This window comes from Megascapheus bottae, chromosome 27 (genome assembly GCF_031878675.1).
Source record: "Megascapheus bottae isolate mThoBot1 chromosome 27, mThoBot2.hap1, whole genome shotgun sequence".
Lineage (NCBI taxonomy): Eukaryota > Metazoa > Chordata > Mammalia > Rodentia > Geomyidae > Megascapheus > Megascapheus bottae.
The window spans coordinates 9,206,028-9,218,973 of record NC_143535.1 but is presented as its reverse complement, the minus strand read 5'-3'; the positions used below and the strand labels follow the sequence as shown (position 1 = coordinate 9,218,973).

The 12,946-nt window shown below is 44.4% G+C and overlaps 1 protein-coding gene across 3 annotated transcripts; it reads left to right on the top strand.

Annotated features, from left to right (window-relative positions):
* The first annotated feature begins 3,388 nt into the window (after positions 1–3,388).
* Positions 3,389–10,649, top strand: Pts (6-pyruvoyltetrahydropterin synthase). 3 transcript variants are annotated; one of them, XM_090319506.1, is made up of 6 exons: positions 3,389–3,528; positions 5,115–5,194; positions 6,337–6,359; positions 6,810–6,866; positions 9,546–9,616; positions 10,058–10,649. In XM_090319506.1, exons 1-6 carry the CDS (start codon positions 3,458–3,460, stop codon positions 10,179–10,181), a joined length of 426 nt encoding a protein of 141 aa, XP_090175632.1. In that variant the 5' UTR covers positions 3,389–3,457; the 3' UTR covers positions 10,182–10,649. The 3 variants fall into 3 exon arrangements, with proteins under 3 accessions (XP_090175632.1, XP_090175633.1, XP_090175634.1); XM_090319507.1 differs by lacking the exon at positions 3,389–3,528 and adding an exon at positions 3,780–3,830; XM_090319508.1 differs by lacking the exons at positions 3,389–3,528; positions 5,115–5,194; positions 6,337–6,359 and adding an exon at positions 6,653–6,672.
* The last annotated feature ends 2,297 nt before the right edge of the window (positions 10,650–12,946 follow it).

The window sequence follows — 12,946 nt, the reverse complement described above, 5'->3', positions numbered from 1 at the left end:
CAGGATTAGGAGTACAGGTGTGAGCCACCAGTGCTCGGCTGAGGATGACTTATAATGATCAGGAAGTCAGAAGTGTGGGAGAAGAACAGAAATAATCCTTGATACTGGGCTTCGAGTCTGGATCTGAAATACATTGAGTACTTCCCCCTCACAGCCTGCCTGTTACCATTGGTTCTGAATTACTCAGTGGGCAAGAAGCCAGTTCTGCCCTGCTCAGTGGCCTCATCATTGTTGGCTGTTGCTCTGTTATCCATGGCAGATTCTATTTCATCTGCTTTACCTTGCTGCTGACCCCTGGCTGCCATCCCTGTTTGCCCCTAATTCAACCTTTGGAGGTCACTGAAGTCAGGCAGGTCTCCTAACTCTGAGTGTATATAATTTGCCAAGGGCTGGTAGAAGCCAGCAGTTCTTCACTGAATTGGACAACAGGTGGCATCACAGACCATATAATCTCCACATTCTAACCCTCACCAGGTTTTACTAACACCCTTGAGCACCCAAGTAAACCAGCCTTGCCAACACCCTCCTTTCTTCCACCAGACGCTCACACTTGTAATGTGAGCTACTCAGGTGGCTAATATCTGAGGATCCTGGTTTGAAGCCAGTCTAGGAAGATAAATTCCAGAGAGTCTATCTTCACGTAACCAACAAAAAGCCAGAAGTGGAGGTGTGGCTCAAGTGGTAATATGACAGTCTTGAGAATGCAAACAATTCAAAGTGTAAGGCCCTGAGTTCAAGCCCTAGTACACACACACACACACACACACACACACACACACACACACACACACACATGCTTACCTCCAATTTAGATCGGTAAACTGTTCAGGCTTCTTATGCCTGTTGACTGTTGTTGAAGTCTTCTGAAATATGCAGTTTGGGGGCACTTGTGAATCATGGGTAGGTTTTTCTATATAGGCCTAGATTGCTAGTTTCCTCTTTAATTTTCCTTCAAACTTATTTCAGACTCTACAAGCTGTAGACCCTGCATGAAGTGTTCACATGTAAGTGTGTGTGTGTGTGTGTGTGTGTGTGTGTGTGTGTGTGTGTGTGTAGATTCATGTAGTGGCAGTAAAGCAAAAGGACTAAGTCTATGTATGGGTTTGAGACATGAACAACTGGACAGAGGTACACAATAGCAGAAAGAACTGAGCAGAAGAAATATAGCAGAGATGGGAGCTCAGTGCTCAGAGATGGGAAACAGTGAGATGATCCATCTAACAAAAGGCCTTCCTTGTGCCTGCTAGGCAAAATGTGGGTGCTCACTGGGAAACCCTGGCTTCTGGGAAACACAGGAGTCTGATGGCCTGTTGAACTGTCTATAAACTTTTACTCCCTATGTATACAGGGAATGAAGTTCTAATATGCAGAGGTTAGCTGGATAATTATATGACTTGATTCAAGGATTCCTTGGGGGAGAGTCATGGGACTTGAATTTGGCCTGGACACTGTCCCTGAGCTCTTCAGCTCAAGTCTACTTCCCTACCGCTGGGCCAAGCCTCACTTCCCATTTTCTAGGGGTTAATTGGAGATAAGTCCTTTTGTGCCTGGGCTAGCTTTGAACCTTGATCCTCAGATCTCAGCCTCCTGAGTAGCTAGGATTACAGGCATGAGCCACTGCTGTAATATTCTTAAAGAAGACAAAAAAAAATCCCAGAAGGCTCAATAGCACTTATAATCTAGAAACAATGTCTAGTAAGAAAATGCAGGAAAATTTTGTAAGTTTTTTAAACAATTATTTTTATTTTTTGGTGGGTTCTTGGACTTGAACTTGGGGCCTGGGCACTGTTCTTGAGCTCTTTTTCTCAAAGCTAGTGTTCCACCACTTTGAGCTCCAGTTCCACTTCTGGTTTTCTGGTGGTTAATTGGAAATAAAGAGTCTCAAGGGCTTTCCTGCTGGGGCTAGATTTGAACCAAAATCTTCGGAGTTCAGCCTCCTGAGTAGTTAAGATTATAGGTATGAGCCACCAACACCTCGCTAAAATTTTGTAAGATTGAGTAAGCATATAATCATGACTCCAAGCACAGGTAGGCCTCTTCTCTCCCTAAGCCCAGCTCTTATTACTGGCCAGTGTCAAGAGACTCAGAGAAAGGGAGTACATGGGGCACCAGTGAGGGAAGAGGAAGGTGAGATGGCCAGCCCTGGGTTGCCTTACCAGGGGCAAACAAAAGGAGTGGACCTTGACTTAGATGACCAGGACTTCTTGAAACGGGAAGTTTGGACTCAGTTTTGTTGGGTGAACACAGCTTCAGAACAAATCATGATAGTATGCCACCATCATCTTTGGGACTGTCACACATTGGGATCTTCCCTCAGTAAACCAGGCTGGTTTGTGCTTCTGAATGTGAGGGACCAGGCCAGAGATCCAAGGGTGGGGCCTTTCTGTTATCGTAGAGTGACTCTCATGGCCCATAAGAATTTGGTTTCTTTGCCAGGAGTTTGGCCTGGTGGTAGAGTGCTTGCCTAGCATGCATGAAGACCCAGGTCTGATTCCTCTGAATCACATACATCGAAAAAACTGGAGGTGGTGCTGCTATGGCTCATGTGGTAGAGGTCTAGCTTTGAGAAAAGCCCAAGGACAGTGCTTAGGCCCTGAGTTCAAGCTCTAGGACTGGCCCCCCCCCCAAAAAAAAAGCAGTTTCTGAACAGTGTTTCTAGCATAAGGCCATCCCGCTCCTGGGGTAGCCAAGAACTTGCCAGTGTGCCCAAGATGGATGGCACCTCTCCACCTGTTTTTTGTGATTCTTGACTTCCACATCAGGAGGACAGCTCAAAATGTGTTTTCTTTCTGGAGGCCTTCTTTTACTATCAGAGCACAATGAGGTGGCTTTACGTGCATTACATTATTTCTGTTTGACTTAGTCATAAACACTTTATTCACTATTTCCACGATGATTGTATGACTGCCACCTAGGTGCTAAGTAAACATTTACTTCACGAGTGAGTAAGGACTCAAAGGTACTGGTTTGGGGGGTTCCTTTGGCAATATGTGTACATTTGAATACCTTGTGCCCAGTGTTCTTTGAGGCAGCATCTTGCCTCTCGGACTTTAGTGCCTGGGCTGGCTTTGACCAGCCATGCTCAGATCTCAGCCCGCTGAGTAGCCAGGATTACAGGCGGGAGCTGCCGCACAGGGCTTTTTTTTTTTTTTAAAAAAAAAATTATTTTTGTCAATAGACTGTGGCTCTGACAGTGGCCCCCAGCACTGGAACCCAAGGCTTTCTGCAAGGGCGGGAGGGAAGCTCAAAAGGACCCCTCAAGCAAACAGAACGTGCCCCTTAGGCCTGGCCTCAAATCCCCAGGTCCAAGGTCTGAGCACCCAGCCCGGACGCCCTACGGGAGCTTCCGGAGGGAGCCCTCACCGCGCAGCCGCGGGGAGGCCCCGCCCACCGGCTCCGGGTGGGAGCGCGGGAGGAGGGAGCAGGGTTGGTCGCCAGCCAGCGTGGTCTGGAAACGATGAGCGCAGGTCGCCGCCGAGCGCGGGTATCCCGCCTGGTGTCCTTCAGTGCCAGCCACCGGTTGCACAGGTAGGGTGTGCCCACAGGCACCCGGGACGGCGGGTGTGCCTAGGTGGGGAGTGTCCACAGGTGCGGGGGGCTGCACCTGCGCACGGAACGCCCTCGGAGGCGGGGCCAGGAGGTTGCTGACGTGAGGGGCGGGGCCTGTGGCTGGGGCGGTTCGCGGTGCTGGGTCCCTGGCTAGGGGGCTTGGGACGTCCGAGTGCGAGCGTGGCTGGCGGGCCGGGCATCTCTCTGAGGTTCCGCCGAGGGTCCTCTCCAGAGGTTCAGTGAAATTCAGCAGCCACACGCCCCTGTTTACGCAGTACCCGGTGCTTCGTCTTCTACACCCAGTAAAACAGCTATACCACCCGAGCACGAACTACCGTATTTAATGTAATTGCCCTGCACGCTCTGTTCTCCCTCCGCCAAACAGCAAGAGAAATCCGATGTAGTCTCCTAATCGAGCAGCAGCTCCCGTGGATTTGCACCCAGTGCATTCAGACTGCTTGGCTCCACCGAAAAAGTGTGTGTTGCTTTTTTTTTTTGAGGAAGCAGTAGTGAGGTTTGAACTCTGGGCCTCGTGATTGCTGGACTGGAGCTGTATCCCTTCAGCCACACCCCTAGTCCTTTGGAGTTGATTTTGGGGGTGTCAAGGTAGAAAACTCTAGCCCTGAGTCCACCCTTAGCTGTCTACCAAAACAAGGGCAATTGTTTGGATTCCACAGGGCCCTTTCATTCCTGCACAGGAGTTTATTTTCTGTTTCTAAGTGATGTGGATGCTGGGAGGGGGGGGGTGTGGAGAGCAGCACATATGTGACATTTGTCCTCTGCCTCTCCTGGACGTTTACCATGTGGCGCATATTTTGTTGTTGTATTTTATTGTCGGGGTGTTGTATAGAGGGGTTACAGTTATATTTGTGACCCGTTTTGTGAAGAGTGCAGTGAGAGAATTTTATTCAAAAGCCCTGTAAACAAGTGGTTCTGTGTGACTATGTGCAGTGGATACAGATCTTAAAGGGATTGTGTCAGAATGCACAAACACTGGGCAGTGTGGTAGTTAGGTGGGTACAGACAACACACATTCATTCAGTAGATGGCTTTCTGTTTGGAATTATAGCTAAGATATGTATTTTTACATTTTTACCTGATTTGAATATACCTGGATCCATTGGTGAATAGGATATTGGAGGTCATACAGTTCTTTTCTGGGAGGAAAGTGATTTTAAGTTGTGTTATCACTGTCTGGGCTCTGGCTTTATTCTATACATACCTTTTACACAGCATGTGTAAATGTAAATGTAAATGTTGAATTGAAAACTGAAAAGGATAATTAGATAAGTTGGAATCTTGCTGTGGAACATAGGGCCTGAATTGAAGCTTTTTTTTTCTTTAATGCGAAATCATATGGTACAGTAGTATAATTACAGCATGTCCACTGGTTTCTGGTGTCCAGTTAAGTAAGGAACTACAAATGATTTCTTGAGCTGATGAAATGATGAGTGATTATACTTTGGAAAGATCAGAGCAAATAATAAAATGTAGAGAATAGAGAAGGAGCCTGAATTTGAACTATCTTGGCTCAGGCTGACTGACTTTGCTTTTTCATTTGTTAGCAAGTCACTGAGTGACGAAGAAAACCTGAAACTCTATGGGAAATGCAACAATCCAAATGGGCACGGGCACAATTACAAAGGTGAGCAGAGACAGGCGGACCTCCAGCTCTTCAGCTAAGGGCGCTTAGGCAGGGTTGGTATGGCGAGGGAGGGAGAAACCTCATGGGCAGGGTGGATGCTCAGAGCTCTTGAATGAAAGTAAGTAATTTATGCAAGGAGAAGAGACTCCTGAGCTGATGCCTCAAAAACCAGCTACATAAACCTCAGTATACCAGGAAATAGTATATGACAGCATTACAAAAGTCTGGACAGTTGAGGCTGGCAAAGTGGCTCTAGTGGCAGAGCCCCTGCTTAATAAGTGTGAGGTCCTGAGTTCAAACCCCACTAGCCTCCAAATGTTCAAGTGTCAGAAGATCAGGTTTCTTCTGCCTTTTTCTCCGATACCTCTCAAACTCAGGAAGTACCTAAAACTACAACATTTTTAAAGTCATTAATTTTTTTAAAGTACTGATCAAGATTTTAATGCTCTGCAGAAACACTTGTTTTACAAAGCATTAGTCTAAAATGGTGCAGTCTTGTAAGGAAAGAGATGAGAATCTAATAGTAGTTTGGCTTGCTTAGAAAGGGCCTGCCTACAGTTGGCCAGTTTATTGTGTAACTAGACTTCTGAATTCACATTCCGTGGTTTTTTTTTTTTTTTTTCTTTGCCAGTCCTATGGCTTGAACTCAGGGCCTGGGCTCTGTCCCTAAGCTTCTTTTGCTCAAGGTCAGCACTCTACCACTTGAGCCACAGTGCCACTTCTGCCTTTTTCTGGGTATGTAGTACTGAGGAATCGAACTCAGGGTGTCGTGCATGCTAGGCAAGCACTCTACAACTAAGGCACATTCCCAGCTGGACATTCTCTCCTTTTGAGGTGGAGAGTGCACAGCAGTTATGGCTGACCACATGAAAGTCCTAAGCAGGATTTAAACCCTGTTTGGCCTTGGCTGACTTCATCTGCTAGCCACAGGGCCTCCTAAGCTCCTCTGTATTGGTTGAGTCTTGCTTTAGTTGAACAAAAGATTACAACTAAAGGACAGATGTTTTGTGGGAAAATATACATATACCTTTGGGGGCCGTAGATCTGATGAATAATTGACATTGCTGATTTGTATGAAAATGTTACATTGGTTGAAAATCTAGCTTTTTTTTTTTTTTTGTATTTTGTTTTCTTTCCCGTAGTTGTGGTGACAGTATATGGAGAGGTACGTGCTGACATTTTTTTTTTTTTTTCTATATTGGGTCTTGAACTTGGGGCCTCACACTTGCTTGGCTCTCTTGCTCATACTGGTGCTCTACCACTTGAACCATGCCTTCATCTCTTGTGCTGAAGACATTTGTGTGCTCTGTCTAGATTGCTGGGCCCTCCCTCTTGTGGTGCAATCTGTGTGTATGTGGTTTGGTTTCCATTGCTTCCTTGTTGGCCTATGTGTGTGTGTTGAGCTGCCTGCTGTCCCTGCCTCTCCTCTCCCAGCCTCGCCTGCAGTGTGCTCTGGGTGGAGGGGAGAAGAGCCTTGGGTGAGTGTTTGGGGCTTCAGTGTAGTGCAGGCAGAAGTGACACAATCTCCACACTGAGCAGCCTTTAATAATCGCCAGCCAACAGTTTAAATACGTGGAATGTAAAAGAGCAATATTCATCCTTGTTTTCTCTCTAGATTGATCCTGATACAGGAATGGTTATGAACTTGACTGACCTCAAAAAATACATGGAGGTAATGCCATAGTGATACTGCTTCATAGCAGGTCTTCTTTTTCTCCTTCCTTCCTTCCTTCCTTCCTTCCTTCCTTCCTTCCTTCCTTCCTTCCTTCCTTCCTTCCTCTTTTCCTCTCTCCCTCCCCTGCCCCCTCCCTTTTTCCTCTCCCTCTTTCCTCTTTCTCTCGCTCCATCTCCTTCTCCCTCTCTTTCTCTTCCTCAGATAATCAGGATACCTAGGATTATAGGCATGAGCCACCAATGCCCAGCTTTTTCTTTTTTTTCTTTTTAAAAAATAATTATTTTAAATTGTTATTATAAAGATGATGTATAAAAGTGGCACAATTATGTAAGTCAGATAAAGAGTACATTTCTTTTTGGACGATGTCTTCTCCCCCCTTTTTATTTATTTTTTTAACCACTGCTGGGGTTTGAACTCAGGGTCTCATACTCACTCAATTTACTTGGTCTGTACTTGAGCCATACCATCACCCTGGCTAACAATTGGAGATGGAGTTTAATGGATTTTCCTGGCCAGGCTGGCTTTGAACCTCGATCCTCTGGATCTTGGCCTACTGAGTAGCTAGGATTAGAGGTGTGACACCCCCTCGAACCCCCCCCCCCCGCCTACTTGCCTTGGGAATTTATGTTCAGTCTCCTTTGTAATTTTTGCTGACACTCTCCTGCATGCGTAGTCATATTTCCTGAAGTTACATGGCTTTATGGGTAGGGGTGGGGTGTAGTTGGAGGGACTGCTCTTAGTTTTGGGAGTTCTTAGCAGGAAGTAATTCAGTTGTGTATGTTACAGCTTTGAGGGCCCTGCACCACGCATACCTCATAGTCCTCACTGAAATATCCTCATGTCCTGCATACAACAAATCCCTGGTTCTTTCAAATCATAGCTTTATTTTTTCACTGACTACTTCTTGTACCCTCGGATATAGATTTTGTTTGTCAGTGATGATGTTTGAACTCAGGGCCTGGGCACTGTCCCTGGGCTCTTTTGCTCCAGGCTAGCACTCTATCGCTTGAGTCACAGAACCACTTCCTGTTTTCTTTCCTGTTGATTCGGAGATGAGTTTCACAGACTTACCTACCTGGGCTGGCTTTGAACTGAACTATGTTCCTCAGATCTCAGACTCCTGAGTAGCTAGGATTACAGATGGAAGCCACCAGGGCCCAGCTCTGTCTTTTTGTTTTTTTAAAAGAACACCTCTGGCTTATAGAGACAACACTTGGAAGGCATTTAATGAGAGCTTATTGTGTTACCTAACTGTTCTTGCATTGTGAGAGCTATCAGAGATTAAGCAAGAACCTGAATTGCCTCAGGGCACAGCAGAGCTAGGGACCTTTTTCAGTTCCATTGGCTCTGCTGCCCACTGCTTTTTTAGCTCTGCAACTGAGTTCTATTCTGATCTTTGACTTTTGTTTCCTAAAAATGAACTATCAACAATGCATTTTACTTTATTTATTTATTTATTTATGCCAGTTATGGGGCTTTCCTCAAGGCTAGAGCTCTCTTACTTGAGTCACAGTACCACTTCTGGGTTTTTCTATGTATGTGGTACCGAGGAATCGAACCTGGGTCTTTGTGCATGCTAGGCAGGCACTCTACCATTAGGCCAAACTCCCGGGTAACAGTGCCTTCTTGACACTCCCACTATGCATATACTAAGTAAATGGGCTTACATGTATCATTTTTTCCAGCTAAATCCTAGAAACACAGAAGTGAATGAGACATAGCTGCAAAATGTATGCTTTGCTTTTTGTAAGAGGTAAAGAAGAGTGTACTCTAAAATAGTTGGTTGTATAAATGAATGAGGAATGAATGAACAAACATCACTGTGCTCAAAGAATTTAGGCAGATTGGGGACATAAAACACATGTACACAGGTAACAAAGGTAAGACACAAAACATGGAGACCATGTATGAGACCTCTCATATGTGGTCTCTGGCAGGTTGCCATTACATACTGTGATTTATAAATACAGATATTTATAAATATATATACTTTAAATTTGTACAAAGAGTATATATGTATATAAGTATATTATTTATATGTTAATAACATACAAATTATAAATAGATAATATACATATATAGTATATATACCTCCTGTTTATATATGGTATAATATAAATTGTATATTATGTATTATATAAATCATACATACTTATATACATATATACTATTTATATAAGCTTAGATAAAGATAGTACATATATTTATATATATTTGTCCTATATATGAAAATAAAGTCCATAAGAAACAGTATTTTATATGTATATAAATGTATATACATATATATGAGTACATACACACATGTATACATATATAAACACTGTTTCTTACAGACTTTGTCTTTGTGGTCCCACAGTACTGCTGTGCTGGGGACAGGAAGAAGGCATTTCTAGTGTCCTGTTGGACAGAGCACAGGAAGTGTTCAACTGAGTTCTGAATGAGAGTGGCTGTGTTTGGGGAAAACTCCAGGACTCTCTGCTTTTTGTTTTCTCATGTCTTCACTTTCACTAAGTAGGACAAGCTCAGCATTACAGGTAGCTGTGGCATCCTTAATTTTGCAGCTCTAAACCTTGTAGGATTGCTTTATTAGTCCCACATAGAGCACTTAGCAGTGTGGGGTTCCAGCTCCATGATGGGAAGGGGATTTGCATGCTGAGCCGCTCTGTTCTGCCCCAGGAGGCCATCATGGAGCCCCTGGATCACAAGAACCTGGACCTAGACGTGGCATACTTTGCGGACACTGTAAGGTAGGTATCTCTCTTGCCTCATGTAGACAGGAAACACATACAGTTAACATTTCGCCTGATTGCCAGGTGACTTCCCAAATTTCTAGTCTAATGGTACCTTCCAGTCATGGAATTTGTTCTCTATAAATATTCAACAAGAAATTTGATTTTTTGAGCTGGGCGCGGTGGCCCATGCCTTGTAATCCTAGCTACTCAGGAGGCTGAGATCTGAGGATCACGGTTCAAAGTCAGCCCTGGCACTAAATTTGGTGAGACTCTCCAGTTAGCCACTAGAAAACAGGAAGTGGGGCTATGGCTTAAGGTGTAGGGCAGTAGCCTTGAGCTGAAGAGCTCAGGGACAAGGCCCAGGCCCAGAATTCAAGTCTCACAACAGACCAAAAAAAATTTATTTTGTTTTTTTGACTTGCACTTTGAACTTACTTTTTTCTTTTCTTTCTATAGCACGACAGAAAATGTAGCTGTGTATATCTGGGAAAATCTCCAGAAATTACTTCCTGAGGGAGCTCTTTATAAGGTCAAAGTGTATGAAACTGACAACAACATTGTAGTCTATAAGGGAGAATAGTGTGTGGGGGGTGGGTTACTGCTTTCGGAAGACTGTTTTTTGTTTGTTTTTTCCTACTCTGAGGATCTTCAGAAAGGTAATTGGGCCTCGGCCTTGTATTCTGGAGTGCCTGTCCACTGAAACACTTGTTAGAACGGTCATGTTGATGACATCTGTTGTGTCATCAAGATATATTTGTGGCTGGGGCAGGGATGCTGGCCTCGCATTCATTCATGCAAAGCATGCTCTCCTTCCTGGGGCGTATCCTGGCCCTCCTGCAAGCCACCTGGGGTCTGTTGTCTGTAAATTAAACATGATTTTGTTTCCAGCAAAATTTCTTGACATAGGATTATCTGAAAGCAAAAGAGATCTATTTTTGTTGTATTCTCTGTCACCCCACTTTTCAAGGATGTTTTTCTTGGTATCATATAAATGGGAGAAATGTTTCACCTTAAATCTTACAAAAAATAAAGTTCAGGTGACCACTAAGTCTGGAGACAGTATGTTTATTTCTCAATAGACTGAGCCCTCTTGATGACTTTCTGGGGTGTGCTAATGGTACACGTTTGCTCAGTGGCAACTAGAGATAGGACTCCCTTGGGGCAGTGCACGTGTACATTTCTGGTGAGTCTTGGATCTGACAGAGGGCCATTGGGAAGGACTAGAGGGAGTACTGTTGGGAGGGCCTGTGGGAATGCTGTGTTATTGCACTGCACATGACCAGCCTGTACAGCTCGCTGACTGCAGATAACAGTGTATGCACCATACCACAGACTGAGTGCTGTTCAGTGTGTGTGTGTGTGTGTTACTATATTTCCACATGGTATAGTCACTTGCATTTTATGTGATGTATGTAGATTTTGTATTGGTTATCTGAATGGCAAGGTTATTATTAATTATCAAGAGTCTTCACGTTGAGTTCCTATCAGTACCATGCAGGGCACTTTCATTTTGCCGATAAGAAAATTAAGAGCAAGAAAGTTTAAATTACTTATTTTTAAAGATCACTCAGCAAATAAATTACAAACAGAACATTACACAGTAGGGTGTCTGATTCTAAAATACAGACTTTGATAAAAAGGACAATTAGGTCTATTTCTAGAATTTAAAAATATGTCAGATTTTGTAGACCTGATTCGTCTCCATCCCCTCCCCCCCTTTTTTTAACTTCAGGGGTATTTGAAACAAGATTCCCCTGTATACTGAGGTTGGCTAGGATTTGCTGTGCAGCTTCAGGTGGACTCAAACTTGACATTCTCCTGCTCCTTCAGTGTTCAGATTACAGGTGTGGACCACCATGCTCGGATAGATCTGACATCTGAAAGCATGTTATTTTTCATGGTTTCATTGACCTGTAGCAGTTTATTGCCCAGGTGTTGCTTTAAGATGAACCCACCCCACCACTCGCTCACTTAGAAGGATAAAAATATCTCTTTCTGTGTCTACAGAATGAGTGAGTAGATGCGTGGATGGTTTTGCAGGCGATTTTCTTCTTTTAGAGACTATGTCAAATATACTGTAATGGTTGCTCCAGCTTTCCTCCCCCCCCATACTCCTTCCCCCCTTTGTTTTTTTGCCAATCCTGGGCCTTGAACTCAGTCTGGGGGTACTGTCCTTGGGCTTTCTTAAGGCAAGAGCTCTACCACTTGAGCCAGAGCACCATTTCTGGCTTTTTCTAACTATGTGCATGCTAGGCAGGCACTTAATCACTGGGCTAAACCCCCACTCCCCACTATGAGTTTCTTTATGGACAAAACTTAAAAATGTTTTTTCCTCAGTGTTTCTGGTAAAATTACCCAATAACATTTGCTAATTAAAATAACAGCATATTGTTAAAAATCTGTTGAAATTTTGGTCAGGCCTAGTGGCTCCTAGCTGTAATTCTAGCCACACAGGAGGCATAGGTAGGAGAATCATGCAGTCAGAGCTCTTTCCGGGCAAATAGCAAATAGCAGAAAGAGCTAGAGGTGTGGTTCAAATCACAGAGCTCTTGCCTAACAAGATAGTCATCAGAACTTGTGAGCATGCCCAGAGCTCAGCTATCGTTCGTGTCAACTTAACTGATAATGGAGTAGCCACAGTGGGTCCTAAAACTGGCTGGCATGCACAGACCAGCTGTTTGTGTGGGATGTGGTTACATCTGACCTGGCCTAAGTGATCCACCCAGCTTTTCAACTTGCTTCTGGAGCTGATTGCACCTTAAAAGATGAACAGATTGTGCCTATTTTGCTCTTATTGTGTGTGAGGTATTTCTCCCTCCCTCCGCACATGGACAAACCATTGTTGGTTTCACACAGTTGAACTTTGTAGCAATCTGCGGCTGTGCACTTCTGGAAGATGTCCCAGGTAAACACTGTCTGTGTGCAGGTTGCTGCCCAGAGCTCCTGATCCTGCAGGAGGAAGATGGGTCAGGGTCTCCTCCATGTCAGAGCTCTGTCCCCCCCCCCCAGCCCCTCTGCTCCTCTTAGAAATCCACCCACCTACTTCTACCGTAGAGCAGCCAGGGGAATGGAACATAGTTCTCATCCTCTCCTCTTTCTCCTCTTCCTTTTCTTCTTCCTTCTCCTCACTTCCTTCTGATCATCTTTCTCTTCTTCCCCTGTTCTTCTTTCTCTTCATTTTCCTCCCCTTTCTCTCTCTCTCTTCCTCCTCCTCCTTTTGTTCCTTCTTTTCTTCTTCCTCCTTTTTCTGTTTTGCTTTATCTTCTCCCCCCCACTTCATGTTTGACTTAAGAAATGACATTTTAGGTTTGTATTCTTAAACATACTCAAGAAACAAGTCCTGAT